The sequence below is a fragment of the Trachurus japonicus genome, chromosome 24 (assembly GCF_045865225.1).
Source record: "Trachurus japonicus isolate A0001 chromosome 24, Traja_1.0".
In the NCBI taxonomy this organism is placed as follows: domain Eukaryota; kingdom Metazoa; phylum Chordata; class Actinopteri; order Carangiformes; family Carangidae; genus Trachurus; species Trachurus japonicus.
In genome coordinates, this window is record NC_140930.1 from 27,003,009 (window position 1) to 27,022,653 (window position 19,645).

General features: G+C 44.4%; 1 protein-coding gene across 6 annotated transcripts in view; it reads left to right on the forward strand.

Annotated features, from left to right (window-relative positions):
* The window catches only part of runx2b (RUNX family transcription factor 2b), an 89,932-nt gene that overhangs the window by 60,834 nt on the left and 9,453 nt on the right, over window positions 1-19,645 (forward strand). For 4 of the 6 annotated variants that reach the window (XM_085770889.1, XM_085770890.1, XM_085770891.1 and 1 more), the window contains 4 exons: window positions 2,677-2,939; window positions 4,501-4,657; window positions 6,869-6,973; window positions 18,861-19,028. In XM_085770889.1, coding sequence (XP_085627015.1) covers window positions 2,677-2,939; window positions 4,501-4,657; window positions 6,869-6,973; window positions 18,861-19,028 — 693 coding nt within the window. Of the gene's footprint in view, window positions 1-1,342; window positions 1,564-2,676; window positions 2,940-4,500; window positions 4,658-6,868; window positions 6,974-18,860; window positions 19,029-19,645 lie in introns of those variants that run through there. The other 2 variants (XM_085770894.1, XM_085770892.1) reach the window with 2 other exon arrangements.

Here is a 19,645-nt window from a genome sequence, read left to right on the forward strand (position 1 = left end):
ATAAGGCTGTATCCAACTTAAGAGCATAAAAATAAGCTGCAAAAGCCCCGACAGGATCCGAATGCCCAGACAGCTGTGTCTCACAGTAGTCACTTTTATTCTGAAACAGGCCCAGAGTATCAAAGGCCTTTGTCTTAAAGACTCTGCAATAAAAAAGCCCCAAAAAAGGAACACAGGGTAGCAACACATGCTGTTGTGTGATGTGGCACTCAGAAACACTCATCAGGAGACTGATGGATAATCAGGGCAGAGAGGGTGGGGTGGGTGATGAGAGTCGGCTGAGATACTGGAGTCTCAGAGCTGACGGAGGGTAGATGATGCCCTCTACAGTAGACACAGGAGGGGTAGAAGAAGCAGGCCCTCTCACTGACGGCTGCATCCACTCTCAGCACATTGGGACATTTCAGCTCTAAAATCAAAGCATAAAAATCATTTTTATTCTCTGATCTGTATAGATTTTGCAGTCAATGCCCAAAGCTGTAATTAAGCTGTAGTGTAGAAGTGCATTTAATGTTTTTTGTCTGGTGAGATTGTCATCAAAATGTGGTTTGTTAGCTTTTGTCTTGTTTTGAAAAATATTTAATTTGCAGGAAAATTATTTTTTGCAGTGTTGGATGAAGTACTCACGTGATTTGCAAAATGTACTTCAGTAAAGTAGTCAGGAAGATGCCCCCTGTGACTTTTACAGTATGATATCATATTGGATTATTATTACTGGTGCATTCATGTTAAAGGAGCATTTTATTGCTGTAGTTGGTCCAGATGGAGCTAATTATAACCGTTTTATACTACACTGTTGGGTAGTTTAATATATAATGATGCATGATATGTTATGAACTCATCATATGTTTTATGTGTTAAATCTTGATCTGCAAAGTAGCTGCTGCAGCTCTCATTTAATGTGGTGGAGCAAAAAAAAACATTATTTGTGGAGTAAAGTCCTTACAGGTAGCATGAAATGGAAAGTTCATGTACCTCCAATTTGTGCTTAAATACAGTTGATGAGCTTCATTACATTGTACCAGTCATTTGTGAGAGATGTGTTTAGGAAAGGTCGTGCGTAATTACGCACTTCCAGGTGGTCTTTCGACGCGCTTGTGTTTGGTTTCATTTAATGAAACTTCACCCATGTAATAACTATAACTATTTGGATGAACTGCTACTAATTGTTAAATAGGATTTTGCGTAACTGACTTTTTTTTTAAAGGCGCAGTCAGGAAACGTGCATATGGGTTCAGGCTCTTAAATGAAGCCGTGTTAAAGCAGTAATACCTGTACACCTGCACAACAGCTCTCCCCTGCGACCTAAAGTGAAACTCTACTCCTGCGCCTCTCTACCTGACGCACCGCTCTCCGGTGACTCACTCACTCCTACCTTATAGAGCCCAACTCACTGCTCTCTCTCTCTCTGGACGCTCTCAGTGAGCCGCGCATTGTCAGGACATAGTGTGGGTAACACAACCCCGGACTGACTGGGACTGATGCGTTGTTACACACTGACTGGAAATGACCACCTCCAGAGTTAGGAGCGCGCGGATGGTCCAGGAGAGCGGTAACATGTCGGTACGTACAGCAGTGCTGCGTTCAAGTCCTCACTGGGAATAAAAGTAGAGATTAAAGGTGGTGAAAACGGTGTGTGTGCGTGCGTGCGTGCGTGTGTGTCCTGAAGGTATAGACGTTACACGGAGACCTGTCTGGTCGTCTATATAGGCGTGATAGATTATGGCTGAGGGAATGGATCTGACTCCAGACACCACGTGTTGGAGTCGCATCAGTGCAATAATTGCTGGGCGCTTGAGCTATATAAACCACAAAAAGCCTGAGCACGGGAAACCCCGACCTCCAAACACTAACCACATTTACGGCTTCAAAAACGGGATTCGTTTTTCCGCCTCCTTCACCTCAGCGGCGATGATTTTTTTTCCTCGATTCATCAACCTTTTTAACCCTATATACAAAAGCAGCGGCTCGACAGAGAGACTTTATGGAAAAATAAGTACAATGTGCAGGCGTCGCGGGGTTATAAATAGCTCTGTAAAGTATTGTTAAAGCTTATCCCTTTGACTTTGAAAACTTTTTTTGTGTGTGTGTACATAGCCTGCGGGCTTTCAGAGACTCTTTCAGTTTGGCACAAAGACTTCAATGACGCACCTGGAGCAGCGCTTTGACTTTGACTCACTCAACGAAGACAGACAAAAAACTTTTTTTGAGCATCTGGGTCGGCTGTTCATTTTAGAGCCGCTTCTGTTTTTTGTAACTCTATAGCCTATTACGCGCTCGGACATTTATTTGATGTTATTTATATCCACACATGAGCAGCTACGCCTGCGTTATGGCGCATGGACGCTTCCACCGAGAAGTTTGAAAAACAGAACTTGTCATTTAAAACATCATCAAGTTTTCGAGGGTTGTTTTTCTTTGCCGGAGAAGTATATTTTATGTCGTTTGAAGGCACCCACTAAAGTTTGTAGTGGAGAGGGTTTTGAAACGCGGTGTTCGCTCACCAAGTCCCATTTTCCATTGGCAGAGGCGCTGAGGTTCAGCGAGCAGCGGCACACACTCTGAGTTTCTCTCCCCGAGCGTGTGTGTGAGAGAGACAGAGAGAAAGACAAGGAGCTGGAGAGCCTTCGGTGCCTTTTCTGATAATCCACGCTGTTGTGATGCGAATTCCCGTAGATCCCAGCGCCAGTCGGAGGTTCAGTCCGCCGTCCAGTAGCCTCCAGCCGGTCCCAGGGAAGATGAACGATGTGAGTTCTCCAGGCGGCCAGCCGGACGCAGCGGCGGCGGTGCCAAGACTGCGTCCCCACGAAAACCGCAGCATGGCCGAGATCATCGCCGACCACCCGGCCGAGCTGGTCCGGACCGACAGCCCCAACTTTCTGTGCTCGGTCCTGCCCTCCCACTGGCGGTGCAACAAGACGCTGCCTGTCGCCTTCAAGGTGAGTCCCGTCTCAGCTATGTGCGACTACATGAAAAGGTGGGTAAGCTGCGGTGTGGAGGATAAACAACCACTAAACTGAGCCAAGTATTAATTAAAAAAAAAAAGAAAAGACTTTTATGCAACTTGTATCAATTTCAGACAGTTTAAAGCCGTGAATGTCGGATTATTCCCCATATTTTTACACTGTTTATTTTATTCTCTCGTGTCAAGTATGACTTTTTAATCACCTGTATTTATCACAGTTTCTGGAAAAACATTGTGAATTTTACATAACAAAAATAACCATTTAAGGTGGAATGTGTTTTTAATGCCACTTCAAACAGAAATATATTCAGAAAATACATTTTTAAAAGACAAAGCATAAAGGGAAGGAGCTGTATAAAGGCCAGAAAAAATGTTAAATACCTAAATCTTGATGTAAAAGAAGGAAAGGAAACACATGTTCATATTGTTTCTTTTCATATATTGTATTAAAACAAAAAATGTATTTTTTTTATTGCCAGTAAGCAGTTATCCTAGTGAGGTATAGCTACTATTGTGACTCATTTAAAACGCCTCAATCAGTGAGTAATAATGATGGCACAACCAAAGCTTTGTTTTCATGATGATTAATCACTATATTAGGCAATTAATTTTTCATGTTACAAATATTTAAAAATATATAACAGCATGTCAGAACCACACTACAGTCTACTGTGAGTGAAACTAACACTGATGTTTATGCTACATTATTGTAATTAGTCACGTGTTGAGTTTTACTGAACATTTAATGAGCAGAAACTCAAAGACAGAAAAATATATATTTTAAGATGCAACAAAGAGTGGTTGTTTATATTTTAGGCCTCTATAGACTCCCATGATATTTCACAGGAAAGACCCTATTAATTACTTGACAGATATTATTAAAGGATGGATCAAAGAAACACCAGAGAGGAAATTTGTAGCTGCAGAGCTGGATCAAAATCAAATATGACACATTTTAAAATATATGTGTTTTTTAACTGTTCTTATTACTACTCTCTGTAATTATTTCTGCTCTGTAGGCCCACTCATGCTCTTTTATCTGCATCCAGGAATCTAAATGATAACACGAGGTCTCCCTGCTTTTGTTTTTAAGACTCTGCAAGTATTAAGTATTTGAGAAGTGATTCACATAATCACATTCATCATGATCAAACAGCTTTGGGAGAATGAAATTACATCCATTTATCAAAATCATTTGGTGGAGGATGGCATGATGTAAAACAAGTCTGTCACATTAGCTTGAGAATTTCTTTCACCAGTGGAACAGAGAAAGAAACTAATGTTTGATTTCACTCAGCTTTTGGCTTTTAAACTAACAGAACCCCCATTATTCAATTTTCATCTATAATCGTTCTTCTTATTTTCTTTAACTATGAACAGAGAGAGGATTTGTTGCAGTATATTGTGGGTGGAAGTTAGATTTTACCACTTGTTGGCCACGGGGCGAGGGTGTTATGAGTGTGTGTATTCCTCCAGAACATGGATCAAGATAGTTCCTAATCATCTGCCCTTTGACCTTTCGTGTCTCCCGACAGGTGGTCGCCTTGGGAGATATACCTGACGGGACTGTCGTCACGGTAATGGCCGGGAACGACGAGAACTACTCCGCCGAGCTGCGGAACGCCTCAGGTGTGATGAAGAACCAGGTAGCGCGTTTCAACGACCTTCGCTTCGTGGGCCGCAGCGGCAGAGGTGAGGCCGCGCTCCTCCGCCTCCACACTACTACTACTCAGTCACAGCTATTAGGTTCAGTGGTGTGGATTAGTGGTCACATTCCCTACGTGGCAACCACATAATGATCTCTCTAACTCCGGGCTCGAATCCCACCGCCAGTCTCCTAAAGTCTGAGTGGTGAATCATGTTGCTGCCACTCTCTTTGCTTTTAAAATGAAGGGCCTTTATTTACTTTTTGAAATCTTCTAACCCAGGGGAGACAGACAAGCTTTGTAAACACCACTGTCTCCTACTTAGGATCTTTGCCCTTTGGACAGAGATGGGATGTGTGGTGGTTGTGTGTCAGTGCATTGGCTGCATAAGATAGTGTTGACTTGATAATCAGGAATATGTGTTTTTTTTTTCATCCTTCCTTTAATGTTCACCTGACATGACCCAGCTCAGACAAGGCTTATAAACATGGTGGGTGGTGCTACAGCCCTGCATCAAGTTAGTTCTCACTGTGTTATATCTTCAGGCTGTTAAGCAATGAGGCACACTGCTATTGGGTCCAATGGCATTCCCTGAATATTTGGCATCAGCAAAGCAACTCTTTGCATCATTTGTCATCTAGTTACTAAATCATCTTATTTATGATGTCAAATTTGGCTCAGAGGATGTGCTCTCACTCTCTTTTTAAAGATTCTCTCTGGAAATATTTCCTTAGAGACTATTTGACTACGGTTTCACAGAAAGTTGTCACCTAAGATAAGTTGGTGGTGTTAAGAGCTGTCAGCGCGCTCCACCATTGACTTTTCTTTTCAGTTTGCTTCCCAGTTGTAGCTGTCAGAAAGACGGCGGGAAGTGGCGGGGGTCAGGAGGGATGAGAGGGGCGATAAAGTATAGAGAGGAGAAGAGGTGGGGGGGGGCGTGGTCTCTGGTCCTGCTGCGTCCCGTCACCGTGACACAGAATCTAGTCACAGGAAGTGACATAGGAGCCAGGGGAGATCAGACTACAAGGTGTCTGAAATGAATACCCAGCAATGACAGCGATAAGTACAAGCAGAGTGAACTGATAGGATGTTAGATAAAAGGCGTGTATAGAGAGGTGGGGGGAGCCAATAGAGTTAGACAAGTGGAGGAAGGCTTTTGTGGGCTGTAACCTGCTTTCATCATGTTTAACCTTTTCTATATGAATTAGCCATTTTTGAATAGAGTCTTTTTACACATTTAAAGAAGAGTGCGTTGGATTTCCCTTTTTTTTGACGTCTATATTCCCACCAAAGAGCACCTTTGTCCTTTGAGTTAGACAAGTATTGATGGTTACAGGGCTGTATCATGACAGCGTGGGCAAATAGGACAATCAACAGAGTAACTGGATACTGTCGATAACATCATTAGGCTTAATAGCGTTAACATTAAGCCCAAATTAGATCACAGGTAGCAGATGACAGCGGCGATGATGGCCGAGCAGCGCAGGGAGGTGACGCACTCGCTGTCCCACTTTTTATCGCAGATCACCAGCCCCTCTGCCTCACCCACATGCCCCTCAGAAGCAGGTATGTGGGACACCTGTTGCATCTGTGATCTGCTATCTCCCCGACTTATCAGCGCCTTGAAAGGCATGTTTACAGTGAGCCGCAGCACGGAACGGAAGAGGGGAGGACACGCATGGGCAGACGGCTGCTACTGAATGGACAGCTGCTCCGATGAGTCGCTGCTGCCGCTACCTGCCCCCCAACCCCCGTCCCACCCCCCACACACTTCCTGTTTCGTGCGTGTAGTCATGGTTACGTGATGCGCCTGCATACCTCGGGCGTTAGTGCTACTTGCTGACTCGGCCGTTGCGCTCTGATTCATAGCATTCCTCGTGCGCGCGCAGAGGAACATACGCACTTCCACAGACAGACACTCAACCCCAAGGCAGCAACTGCTGGGGATTATTGAGAAAGGAAGTGACTATTAAAATGCCTCTCGCCCACTCACACTGCGTTAGACAGGGAGAAATTCTGGATAACAAGACACTGGCTCCTCCAGTCAATCTTCCATTTAGACTGTGCCAAAGAACCTAAATAGACCCCCTCAAACATGTTGTCTGCCGTTAATCCTCTTAAAGTCGATTTTTCCCAGTTTGTATTGGCTATTATGTGATCACAACCACACTTGTGACTTAGGGATGGTTTAGCGATGAATGCAGGTCATTGTCTCTGCAGATGGCATGTCATTTGATGTTGTTTGATGTCACCACAGGCAAGAGCTTCACGCTGACAATCACAGTATTCACCAACCCACCACAAGTGGCCACTTACCACCGAGCCATAAAGGTCACCGTGGACGGACCACGTGAGCCCAGGAGTGAGTACAAATGCATGCACATACAGTTTGCCAAGATGCGCACAATATGGTCTTCTTTCGTTTTACTGTGAAATGGTTTTGTCGGTAAACGTGTGATGAAGTGTGGGAACTCACAAGAGACAAGCTAGAAAAAGAAGTTCTAAAATCAAAGCTGCAGAAGTCAAGATATTCTTGTTTTATGGGTCAAGGTCCAGAAACACTGAATCCTACATTTCCCATAATGTACTACAGTCACGTCTTTCATTGGACCTCTGTTGCCTCCTAAATGCTCATTTCAATCAACCCCCAAATCTCCAAACTCTAACATAGGTTCAAATTTGAAGTCTCAAGCCCGAGCCAAGATAACCCTGATGACATCATCCCTGCAGAGCCACACAGGACATTATACAGCTGTTTAGTTCATAGACTGCAGCCTGGGCTCTGTGTCCTCACCAAACCATAGGATTCTGAAGAGTGATTTTGGAGCTCAGAGCGAGCTGCTCCACTGTTATTATCATGGCAGTGCATGACTCCACCTAACTCCCAGCTGATGATGAGGTGGGGGCCAGTAGAGTTGGCTCCAGTTTTATAATAAGCATACTCTGCCGTTGGCATCGTTACCACAGCTGGCCATCTTAGTTCAAAAGTTAACCCAAGGCTAATTCGTTTGCTGACTAATTAGCCATTTGTCAAGACAGCACAGACATGGATTATTGATTACTGACACCTGCTCATAAGTGCTAACATATGAATTGAATAATACCTCACATACAGACTTGGTTCCAAGCACGGCCAAGAGGTCAAATTCACCGGCTCAAATTATAGATGACAACTAACAGACATCTAGCAGCTTAACACAGAGCAGTTAGACAACTGTGATGTTATTAGAAACGTCCTTACTAAGCATAACTTTAAGCTTTAATAAAATTCAAAGTGAGTTATACAACTGTTGTCGTGAAGGCGGAAATTCAGAAAAGAGTCCAAAGCTGTTTTTTGTACCAGCCTGTAAATGTTGACTTCTGCTGTGTGGTTGGGAACTTTACCATGGGAGTCTATGGGAATTGACTTTTTTTTGAGTCAGCCTCAAGTGGCCATTGGAGGAACTGCAGTTTTTGGCACTTGCGTGTTGGCTTGGTTTGTAAAGACTGAATTGTGCTCCTAAACTTGCCCCTTAAACTAATGTGTGGGTGTGGCTGACTGTGCAGCTAGCCAATGGCAGCAAATACCCAGCTAAAATGGAGACACAGTAATAAAACAGGTTAATTAACAAAACAAGAAAACAGTTTTACTGGAGGGGGGGGGGGGGGTTCTGATTGTGTTAATTAGCAATCAACGTGGCTTCTAATTAAGTTGACCAATGAGAAAGCAGTTCAGCCTCTCGTGTGACAGCTTAAGAGAAAGACGAGAAGTAAAAAGTGAGGCAGAATATTCCTGAGAGGGTACACTGGGTAGCAGAGTGCTAGCATCAGCTCATTTTAATGGGCCATATAAAAACAACTGAGAAGGAAAAAAAACTTTACTATAGCCATCAGTGCCAACTGGTCTGGCATGCAGCTGTTTCCCCAACCCTCCTCCCTATTCATAAAAAAAAAAAAAAAACATATTCTCATCTCATGGCGTCTCTATGAACAATATCACATCACAAACAACCCACTACCCGCCCGCTGGCCCCGTCACATATGGCACCAGGACGCACAGAGACACAGAGGAGCCGGGAGACAGAAGGATTAGTACCACCATCAGTCTCTGTTGTAGGAAACCTGCCCGTGGTGCCAAAAAACGCCTCACACAATCGACATTCAGCGCTCATCAACACGCACCCTGAAACAAAGGCACATGCTTGTCCTCAAAAGCACATGTACTCAGTCACACCCACTTTTTTCCCCCCTCCCCTCCCCTCCGTCCCTCCCCGCTCTCGAGCCATCTTGTTTGATCAAAAGCATTTCCTGTGCATCTGCTGTCCCCCGTCAGATGACTTTCAAACAAGTCCTGTTACTTGGTGGCGAGCAGATGGGAGTCGGAGCTGAATTTGTTTATAAAAGTCAAAGTTTGGTCTCAACAAAGCTGCAGGCTCAGGATTCGTGTCCTAAAAGCCTTAACCCAGAAACAGACAGAAGTAAAATGAGACTGAGACACTGTACCAGACAGTCAGGTGAAGGGAAGGGACTTAACACTTTCATCTATTGTTCTTCCCCCCCTGTGTTTGCTCAATTTGTGGTCTGAGAGAAAGCTGGAAAGTTGAACGCTGAACGCTGAAACTTCAGTCTCGGGACAGTAATTTAAGCAATAAATACTATGTCATCATACGTAACCCCTGAACTTCTTTACTTAGCTGTTAAGTGGTCAGAATTGCAGTGCGGGTGTAATTTACCCCCAAAACTACAGCCAGAACACATCTCTCTCTCAGGGGTCATTAAGCCAAGGTCAGAGGGTGGCAAAACACACATGTGCCCTCTCAACCGCACCCCTCCTCCTCCTCCAGGTTTCAGCACGGAGAGACTCGGAGCTGAGAGCACCGGCTGTCTCCAGGACTGTGATTCTATCTGTGAACGCTTCATTGACACATGGGGGTGGGGGGGCTTTGTCGGCCATTACAGCTCCTATTTTGTGTTAAACGAGTGGGTAATTAGAAGGCCTATGGTACGCTGCCTGGGCCCCTACAGGGAGCGGTCGGTCGGTCGACACAGAAAGAAAGAACAGTAGGCTGTCTTAAAGTTGACATACACTGGTCCCTCAATGCCCCGGCTCCGTGAAAGCACTGCGCTGTTGGTGGAAAATAAGGTGACAATAATACTACGATTTCAGCACGCGCTGCAGTCTGGTCTGAAAAGCTCGAGTAAATAATCACTCCATGTGCTTTTATTGAAATTTCTAAGCTGTCAGCGTTTGCTCCCTGTTAATGACTCGCCTGGTTGTGGGTGTCTCATTCAGGAAGGACATTTTGTGTCAGCGTGTTTGATAAGCCTTATGGCAGCCATATGAGTCTTCCTGAAGGATGTCATTTCCCCAGTGGTTCCTCATCTAATATCAATGGGGGGGAATAAAGAGAGACCACCCATGAATGAAGGAGGAGGAGGGGGGGGCTCATATCTCTGAACTGTGGCGCTGAGCTCCAGCTAATTAATTGGGTGGTTAGAGTGACGAATATCAGAGAGGCCTAGTTTAAAGATCTGTGGTATGATTTTTCCTTAGAGGTTTACAGTGTGTGCGTGCACGTATATGTGTGTATATGTGTGTGTGTGTGTGTATGGTAAGTGGTTAGTCAGGTCCCTCTGGCCACTGTGTTATTAGCGGGAGGCTAACTCGGTTTCTGCGGCTCGCATTGTGCTTAATCGCTTGACAGCTCTCGGTTACCCTGTGGTTTGCCACTGTACCAACAGCTCAACAACTGTGTTTGTACTGTACATGTATGTGTCTGTGTGTGTGCAGCACCGTGCATGTGTGCTCATGCAGATGTGATGAATGTATGTATATCTGTCCTCTAGTGCCCCTGTCTGCGTGTGTGCACCCACATGGTTCTGAGAGAGAGGGAGAGAGAGTGTGTGTGTGTGTGTGTGTGTGTGTGTTATGGGTGTCATTAGTCTCGTGTCTAGTGTAGCCACAGTGCTGATTTGGAGCAGAGCTAATAGGCCTCATTAAATGTCATTTTGAGCTAATAGACAGGGAGTGGCTGTTTAAACCAATATGCTTTTATAGGTGGTTCTGTCTCCTTTCAGCTGCTCCTGACGGTGGCTGCAGCCAGCTGAGACAAACTTCCTGAGTGATAATAGCTGAGCCATAATAACACAATATACAAGGCTTTCTGTCCAAACCCACTGTTCTCATTATAGTTAATTGATGACAGACAAACATAGGAGGTGACAAAAACCATTATGGCGTCACACATAGTGTGTCTTGCTGTGGCATATTGTGGTGGTTACTGTGCATAAACCAGTGTGTGTGTGTGACGTTTTTGTGTGTGTGTGTGTCAGTGGTGGAGGTTGGCGGTCAGGCACGTCTCTGCCCTCTGGCGTTTGAAGCCGCTGGGTCTGGGGGGTTCTGGGCTCGGAGACGGGGTCGTGTTTTGGTTTAGTTTTGGTCAGGGTGTTAACAAGTCTGGTGAGGAGGCCCTGGTTACTTACAGGCCTGCAGACAATATTAGTGGTTCAGGAGACCTGTCTGCCAAGCCAAACTCTTCCTGTGACACACACACACACACACACACACACACACACACACACACACACACACTCACATACGCACACAATAGTTATGCAGATTTCCATGTCCATAGTACATTCACAACAATAGCTGTTATCACAATAGTAAAAAACACACTAGAGGCAAAAGAGGAAAATTAAATAACACATCAAATCACAGTGGAAAATACACAGTGGCTAATAGTAGAGATGATCAACATGAAAAAGGCTTTGACACAGATGTAAGAAGCCTAAATTGCTAAAGCAAGGAATTACAAAAACACTGTCGCCTCCAGTTACTAACCTGGACGGGGTAGCCAGAGGTGCTCGGGTCGTGGTCCACTTCACAAGGGGTCAGGAGGTGACGGATGTATTTTGGTCCTTGATCTTATTAAACTTTGAATGCAATAAGTACAATTTTGACATCAGTTCTGAAATTAACTCTTAGTGAATAGAGGTTAAGATGGGAATGGTGTGATCACACAACTAAACTGAGTTACAGGAGTTCTATTTGGATGAAAAAGAAGCAGTGGATAATTTTCTCCCAGGTCAGCAGAGGACAGAATATGCCTGTCTTTTGTATATAATCTTTAAGAGAAGAAAGAAGGTCTTCTTTACTTTAACATTAAAAGGGGATGATTCTCAGATTTCTAGCCACATGTTTAACACGTATTAAGGGACTGCAGTGCCAACACTGTTAAGGATGCACTGAGTAAAGTTTGGCATACCAAATAGAATTATCTCCGGTTTTAGTGGGAGAAAATAGACGGACATCTGGTGCTCATCAGGACCGTTAATATCGCTGGGTATTATCGATACACCCGGTTGGCAGCGGTCGGCGTAAAAATTCAACTAAACTCCATAAAACACCTCTTAAATAACATCTAAATCACACCAAGGCCACTGCAAATCATAGTCAGGGCAGTGTATTTTAAAGTATTATTCTTATATTTGATAAATGTCCTTAAGAGGAAGCATATGAACAGAAAACAGTAGTGGGCCTGAAAGCGAGCCCTGTAGCACACCACACCACAAGGGAGATGTGGGGGAGAGGATGATGCATGTTTCCACCACATGCACTCAGACAAACACCATCACACCTTATTAATCTTATTAGTGCGGTTGTTATGCTGGACTGAATTAAAACTCCTGGAATATGTCGGCTATCCTCAGCGCTGCTAGGCTGTAAACAGTATGAGTAAGTGAGATGCCTCCATTAACACATCTGTCATGACAACACCAAAAGGCCTCTGAAACATTGTCATCACATTCGCATGCCATTACATGAACTTGCGGGGTATTATTACCTGCTGTAAGGCCCCGGCTTTGTTTCTTACAACAGATGTTTATCTTCAATGCTAAACGCTAAGATGCTCACGTATGCTAATTACGTTGTACCACAATGTTTGGATGATGTCAGCCAGCTATCATTTAATTTCTTTGCATTTTGCACGGAGATATTATGTCTCTGAGTTTTCATTTCTTGTCAGTGAATGCCTCAAACAACCTGTCAAAAAAAATAGAAGATGTGTTTGTACAGTGTCCAGGTAATTAAAGAGGACTTAAGAGACTCAGTAGTCTTTTGTCCCTCACAGACATACACAGACACACACCCACACCCATTATCTGCTGCTTTACTCGAAGCAGCTTTTAACAATGGGATCCGGACAAATAAAACTCACCCAAACATCAGGAGGAAAAGGAATGAAAAGAGGGAGGAAGGGAGGGAGGGATGAAGAGAGAGGGAGGGGGTGAGAAGGGGAAAAAGAGAGGGAAGAAAAAAAAAGACTTCAGGCTTTTCCAGAGGCAGTCAGTCAGTTGAATGTCTCATGAAGTCCCTTGAAGAGGTGCCAAGGCCTCTACAACGCAAAACACAAAATCATTCAGTGGGAGGGAGAGACAGAGAGAAAGACAGATGAATAAAGAGCGAGAACGGGAGGAAGAAAGTGAATTATAAAAGAGATAAAGATTAAGACAGAGGGTGCAGAGGTGGTTGGCTCCGAGCTGCAACAAAAACATCTCAGAGGGATTTGTTCTCCCCTGTTCTGAATCAAAACACTTTAACGTGAGCAGTGGGACGCTGTCTGAAAACCTACATCTGTGTGTGTGTGTGTGTGTGTGTGTGAGAGAGAGAGAGAGAGAGAGAGCACTTTAAACTATGGACAGTATCATACAAGAGTGTGTATAAAGTGTTTTTACTTCCAATAAATGTATTGCCATTGGGAATTGTAGTGTGTGCGTGTGTGTGTGTGTGTGTGTGTGTGTGTGTGTGTGTGTGTGTGTGTGTGTGTGTGTGTGTGTGTGTGTGTGTGTGTGCCCTTCCCTTGCCTGGCTTGCTTCCTCCAGGCTGGAACGCATGGACCACACAGACGGCTGGCAGCACTCCACGACAGCCTGGCTCCCCCTTTCTCTCTTTCTCCTTCTCTCCTTCGCTCGCTGCCTCATCTCCCAAACCTCCTCTCCCGTCTCTCTTTTCCACTTTTTTTTTTTTTTTTTTTGCCTTTTCTCTTCTTTTTTTTCCAGTTCTGTTTTTATTAGCTCTCCTCTTCTTTCTCTCTCCTTTCTTCCCCTCTCCTCTCCTCTTTATACCAGACCCCCATGGTAGACGGGCGTCTGGCTGTCACCCACTCAGCGCTTTTCCTCCCGCGCCACGCTCTGCCAGCTTCAGATTGCCACCTGAAATAATTCATTGTTTCTGACTGCTCACAAAAACAACATGGCCACTGTGAGGGCTCCAAATAAAAAAGTGAAATATGGACCCAGTGTATTCATTCATCGACTTTACTGGCTGTTCCACCGCGAGATGACTGACACACACATACATACTCACACAAACACAGACTGGCTGATTCAACTCAGGCTCCATGAGTATGGGGGTTTTTCTGAATCAGCCCCAAAGATACATTCATTCGAGCTCACCCAGTGATCATAAACCAGACTGAAGGGCTTAGAGGGCATGACGTGACACCAAATTTATAAATTATCCCATTTATTCAGGATTTTCTGGCGCTCTCCATTTTCCTCACATGTTACTTAGTCAGGCAGCAGGCAGGAGAACTTCCTACTGATGTGTCTGCAGCGATAGCTGAAACTTTATGTGTTGGAGGGTGACATTTATCTTTTAAGTAGTAGGTTGACATTTTGGAAACGTCTTCCTGGTGTCGGTACGGTAAAAACATTTGTTTTTGAATATCACTTTTCATGCGGGTTAGTGCAGTTCAACGTGCTTCACGCATGACTGATAAGCCAACAAGTGAAATATAGCTGGGAGATGTTAGCATGGAAGTACGTTAAACCGTCAGAAAGGAACAGAATCAGGCTACCACCTCCTCCAGACCTGACCAATCAATACATTGTTTATGTTTGTTTAATCTGTACAAAAAAAAACTTATATCATATCCATCCAACACTTGGCAAGAAAGCAAACCAGCATATTTGACAAAATGTGAACTTTTTAACCCTTTTGTCATGTAAAATCCCAACAGCATCCCATAGCTAAGTGAACCTGGGTGTTGGAGGAATATTTTCAGCCAGGACATATGAGGGAACAGCAAACCATCCGTTAAAGATCTCTGCGCTCAGGCTCAGATCCAATCTAATGCTGCCATTAATTATAGAGGACTTATATTCTGTTTGCCTACTTGCTCTTACTAACTGTTATCAGATCAGCAGGGGTGAGTCGAATCCAGACTTATGTCTCTTGGACGGCTGGAATAATACTATTCTAGGATCACTGTGCAACTGTGTGATTAGAGATACTATCTACAGAGGTGTTATCTAATCATTATTAATCTTCCTTTAGTGTGTGTGTGCATGTGTGGATCCATACTATGCGTGGATGGGCAAAGGTATACGCACCATGTATGTGCATAATTGCATGTGCAGACATGTGTTTGCATATGTCCATTCTTGCATGTGTGTGTTTCTATGTGTGTGTTTTTTTGTGCGTGTGCGAGTTGCACACATCTGGTCTGAATCTGTCCATGTTTCCGGCCGCTGGCTGGGCAGGGAAGTGGCAGGCGCTATCGAAAATCTCCGCTGTTTTCACAGGGATGATGGGAATCTCAGGGACTTTCCCTACGGCAGTGAAATCATCCGCCTTTCCCGCTCCTTTAAATACCCCCGGCTCATTCCTACGCCCTGCTAGGGTTCCGATAAAACAGCTGAGACGTCTTGTGTTTGGCAACAGTTGTCGTCTAAAAGGTGTAATTAACTCATGAAAAACTGTATTTACTGTCAGGGCCTGCTAAACTAATGGACTTGAGGTCTGGCTATTTGGAGTGTAAAGTGGACCTTGATGTGGTGGTTGACATGCTTACATTCCTATAAGAGAAAAAAATACATTTGTTTCCTTTAAACAGAGTTGCATCCATAGGGGTTGTTGTCCAGGGTGAAAGCTGAGAGTTGCAGAAACTGCGTGGTAAAGATAAAGTTACTGGTGATATAGAGCTGGGTTGTCATGCGGATCAGAAACGTCTTCATCTTCTTAAATATACATGTGAATATCTGTCTGTATTTTGAGATCTCCCTCAGAGATGTGAAAGTCCCAAACGCCGTCTAACTGTTTCACCATTCGCCGTACTCCGTGCTCAGCACTCCTCGCTCCTTCTGACTGGTCCAGACCCATCCAGAACTCTTAATTTACTGGTCATCAGGGTCTCTTCCTCTCCATGTGCCTCCCCCCCCCCACCTCGTGTCTGTCCCCCTCTGTCTCCCCTCATCTCCCTCGGTCTCCCATTGCTATTTATTCCCATCACTAGGAGACGGGGCTGTGCACAAAGCCCGCACTGTGTCCCGAGGCTTTTTTAGAATAGAAATTTGGTCTGTTGAAAATGGAAACGCTATGATTGACTGGGCACAGCTTGCACAGAGAGATGAGGAATGCCAGCGAGAGGCACAAATTATCCACAGGAACGATGGAGAAATATTATTAATGAAATATGGATATGAATTATGTTATAAAGCATAGGTGTCAAAGTCAAGGCCCGCGGGCCGGGACCGGCCCGCCAGGCGGTCCAATCCGGCCCGCGGGACAAATGTTGGAGTTCCGTTTCTTTCGGCCCTCTCTCAGCAGTCTGCTGAGCTCACTCCCCCGCCCCTCCCTCACAGATTGAGTGAGCGCCACTTCTCCTCTCCCCCCCGCCCCTCCCTCAAGTTGCAGCGGACAACAGAGACACAGAGCCGCCGACTCTCACGTATTGACTACTACAACACAACAACAGCGGCTCGTTGCGTAGTGTAAGGACAGCACCGACATTCACCGCTAAAGTCCTGCTCTTGGTCCAGCTCGGCTCGAGTTCTCACTGGGCCTGAAAGTTAAAACCCAACACGGTCCGACCTGCTGATGAAGCCCCGGCGCGACGTGGCCGGACTCATTAGCGCAAATTCTCGATCCGAACCGGCGTGTCCGGTCGGGTTGGTGGGGCAGAACCGGCCTGGGGGCAGAACTGGCCGGTGATAAGCCACATATAACCTGTAGTTACGTATCCACGCACAGCTGGGAGCTCAAAGCAACAGAGGAGGGGAACAGAGAGAGAGGAGAGGGACAGCGCAGCTACAGGTGTGTGTGTGTGTGTGTGCGTGTGTGCGTGCGTGTGTGTGTGCGTGCGTGCGTGCGTGTGTGTGTGTGAGAGAGAGAGAGCGAGAGAGAGAGAGGGAGATGTATTTTTCCTATAGCTACAATTTAATATCAGCCCAATACCTACAATTGTCTGTGTCATTTGCCACATGTGGTTTTGACCTAGAACTGACAGCCTTTTTAAGGATTTGCCTCTGACAAAAATATTAAGCCGCTACTGGCTGCTAATTGGTGGAAACTCATAATTACATCATGGAAATAGTATAAATAGGCTATAGGCCTATGTATATCCTATATTGCCATTCAGTTAAAAAAAATATTACAATATTACTTTTGGTTCATATTGCCCAGCCCTAAATTTCAGAATGTTCATATTTTTTTGTAAAAAGGATAGCTCATAAACTGTACACATCTTAATAATGTACTTTGCACAAAGTACAAAGGGAAAAATGTGGAGTTCTTGTTATTTACAGGTTAATATGCAAATGCGATCATTTTACTGTTCCGGCCCTCTTGAGATCAAATTAGGCCGAATGCGGCCCCTGAACTATAATGACTTTGACACCCCTGTTATAAAGTCTTCAATAAACTGAGGTTTTCAAGTAGCCGGTATTATTCTACGTTCCAAAGCAGCTATGTTAAGAAGCTGATGATGAGATTGTGTGTTTATTTTGAACTGGATGATGCCAGTCCAATAACGTCATTGCAATAAAAATCGTGGTCTGTCACTGGCGGCTCTTTCACTGCCGCCATTCTCAAGTCTCATTTCATAGCAGCAGTATTCGGTATTAAAATTCCAAACAGTTGTTCCAGAATAAATGAATTTGTTGTGAAGAGTCAGATGGTTTATAAAAGCATTTCTGAGGCTGAAATCTTTTTTTTTTCTTCTTTTTTTTTAGTTCAAAGATGCAGTAGTGGAAAAATGCTGCGCTGAAGATGAGGCCGTTTTTTTGTTGTTGTTTTTTTTGTTTTTTTCTCTATCACTGCGTTTATTTGAGATTAAAAGTGACAGGAAATATGCAGGAACACTGAACAGTGAACATTGAACGCTGCAGTTGGCATATAGGCTCCTCAGGTGGCTCCGGGGGGTAATGGGGGGGGCATTAGTACACATGTTACACTGTTACTCCACGAGGACCCCCGGTGAGCGGGTTTCTGTGCTCTTTGATCTCAGTAATGATGCTTCAGTATAACACAAATGACGCTGATTCTCCTCTCCCTCTATAACACACACATCCCCAGCGCTAAAGGTGTAGTGCCAGACCTTTGTTCCCAGCACAGGCAGGTTGGGCAGGATTCTGAAGTAGCTTGCTGTTTTCTGCCTGAGCCAGCTGGAGCTCTGCCAAACACAGCAGGAGTTTCTACTCTCCCCTGTTTGATATTTACTTTACCGCCTTTACAGAGGAACTAGTGCGAGACCAGACAGACACACTGACACAGTCCTATGTCAGTGATAAAAAGGACCGTGTGTGTGCACAGGTCTCTTGTTTTTATCCCACCTTTGCAAAACTATAGCCTACACCTGGGCTGCAGTTCCTGCTACGTCTGTGTTTTTGCAATGTGCATGTAGTGTATATGTATATAATAGCGGAGGAGTCTCGGGTTACCAGCCTGAAAAAAACTGATGAGAATGGGATCAGGAGTATAAAGGGTGCGAGATGATCAACAGAGGAATGCAGGAAAAGAGCGGCTATAATATATTTGGCAAAGGTTACGGCTCCTGTGGGGATAATGGGGGAATGGCGTGAGAGGAAGGAAGAAGCCTCAGGTTAAAACTTAACATACATGCAGCTTCTTACTCTCTCCTTTAACTCTCTCTTTCTCTCCCATGCGAGGTTGATGCGAGGTAATTGCAGAGGGTCTTGGTTAATTAGCGGGACGCAGCATCCCATTCCCAAAAGCCTCTGCTATAGCTCCGCTTTGAGTCGGAGCGCAAACATTTACCACATGAGACGCGACACATGTCCAGGATAAGAGTGTGAGCCAAAAGAACAGAAAGCAAAGTGACGCTAGTAAAAATGATGTTCTGCATGCGACATCATAGAAGTAACAACAATATAAACACTGATATCTAATAAAATTGTCTTTTATTACAGCCTGGGTCCCATCTGTGACTGATCCAATGAAAAACTCTGTGTGTGTGTGTGTGCAGGGCATCGTCAAAAGCTGGAGGATCCTCCCAAGACCGGGCTCTTCTCAGACCGCCTCAGCGAGCTGGAGAGGATGAGGGTGAGGGTCGCCGTTCCCACTCAAGCCCCGAGGCCGACTCTCAACACGGCAGCCAACTCCTTCAACCCGCAGGGACAGACACAGATCACAGGTGAGCAGCTCAGACCTGACACCCCCAGCACCATGATACTGGAATAACAAGGATCCACCCATGAGTCTCTTTTAGCTTACTGCTCTGTAGTGGACCCTGACCTCTGTCCTCTGGGATTATGCTGCTAGGAGTCACAGTGGTTCTAGTGTGCTGTGCATTTGAAATAAGGGTAACACTTTATTTGACGCCTATCTCTATAACACATTATAACCATACTTATAATGAGGTATAATGCAGTTATAGCACCAATAATAATAACAACAACAATAATCATAAGCATTTTATCATGAATTATAAGGTCAGGTTATTATAAATATAGTTATAATGTGTTATAATTGGCTCATAAACGTGTATAACTCTCATTATAAACACTCATAAAGTATCGCAAGACTTTATAACAATTAGCATAACACATTGTAGAGCATTTTATAATGGTATAAGGTCAAGTATTATAATTAAGTTAAGTTATAATGCTCTATAATGTGTTGTGCTTATTGGTATAAAGCCTTATAACAATTTATGAGTGTTTATAATGATAGTTATACAATTATAACACATTATAACTATATTTATAATGCATTATCGACGTTGACATTGTCAGCGAGTTACTAACAATT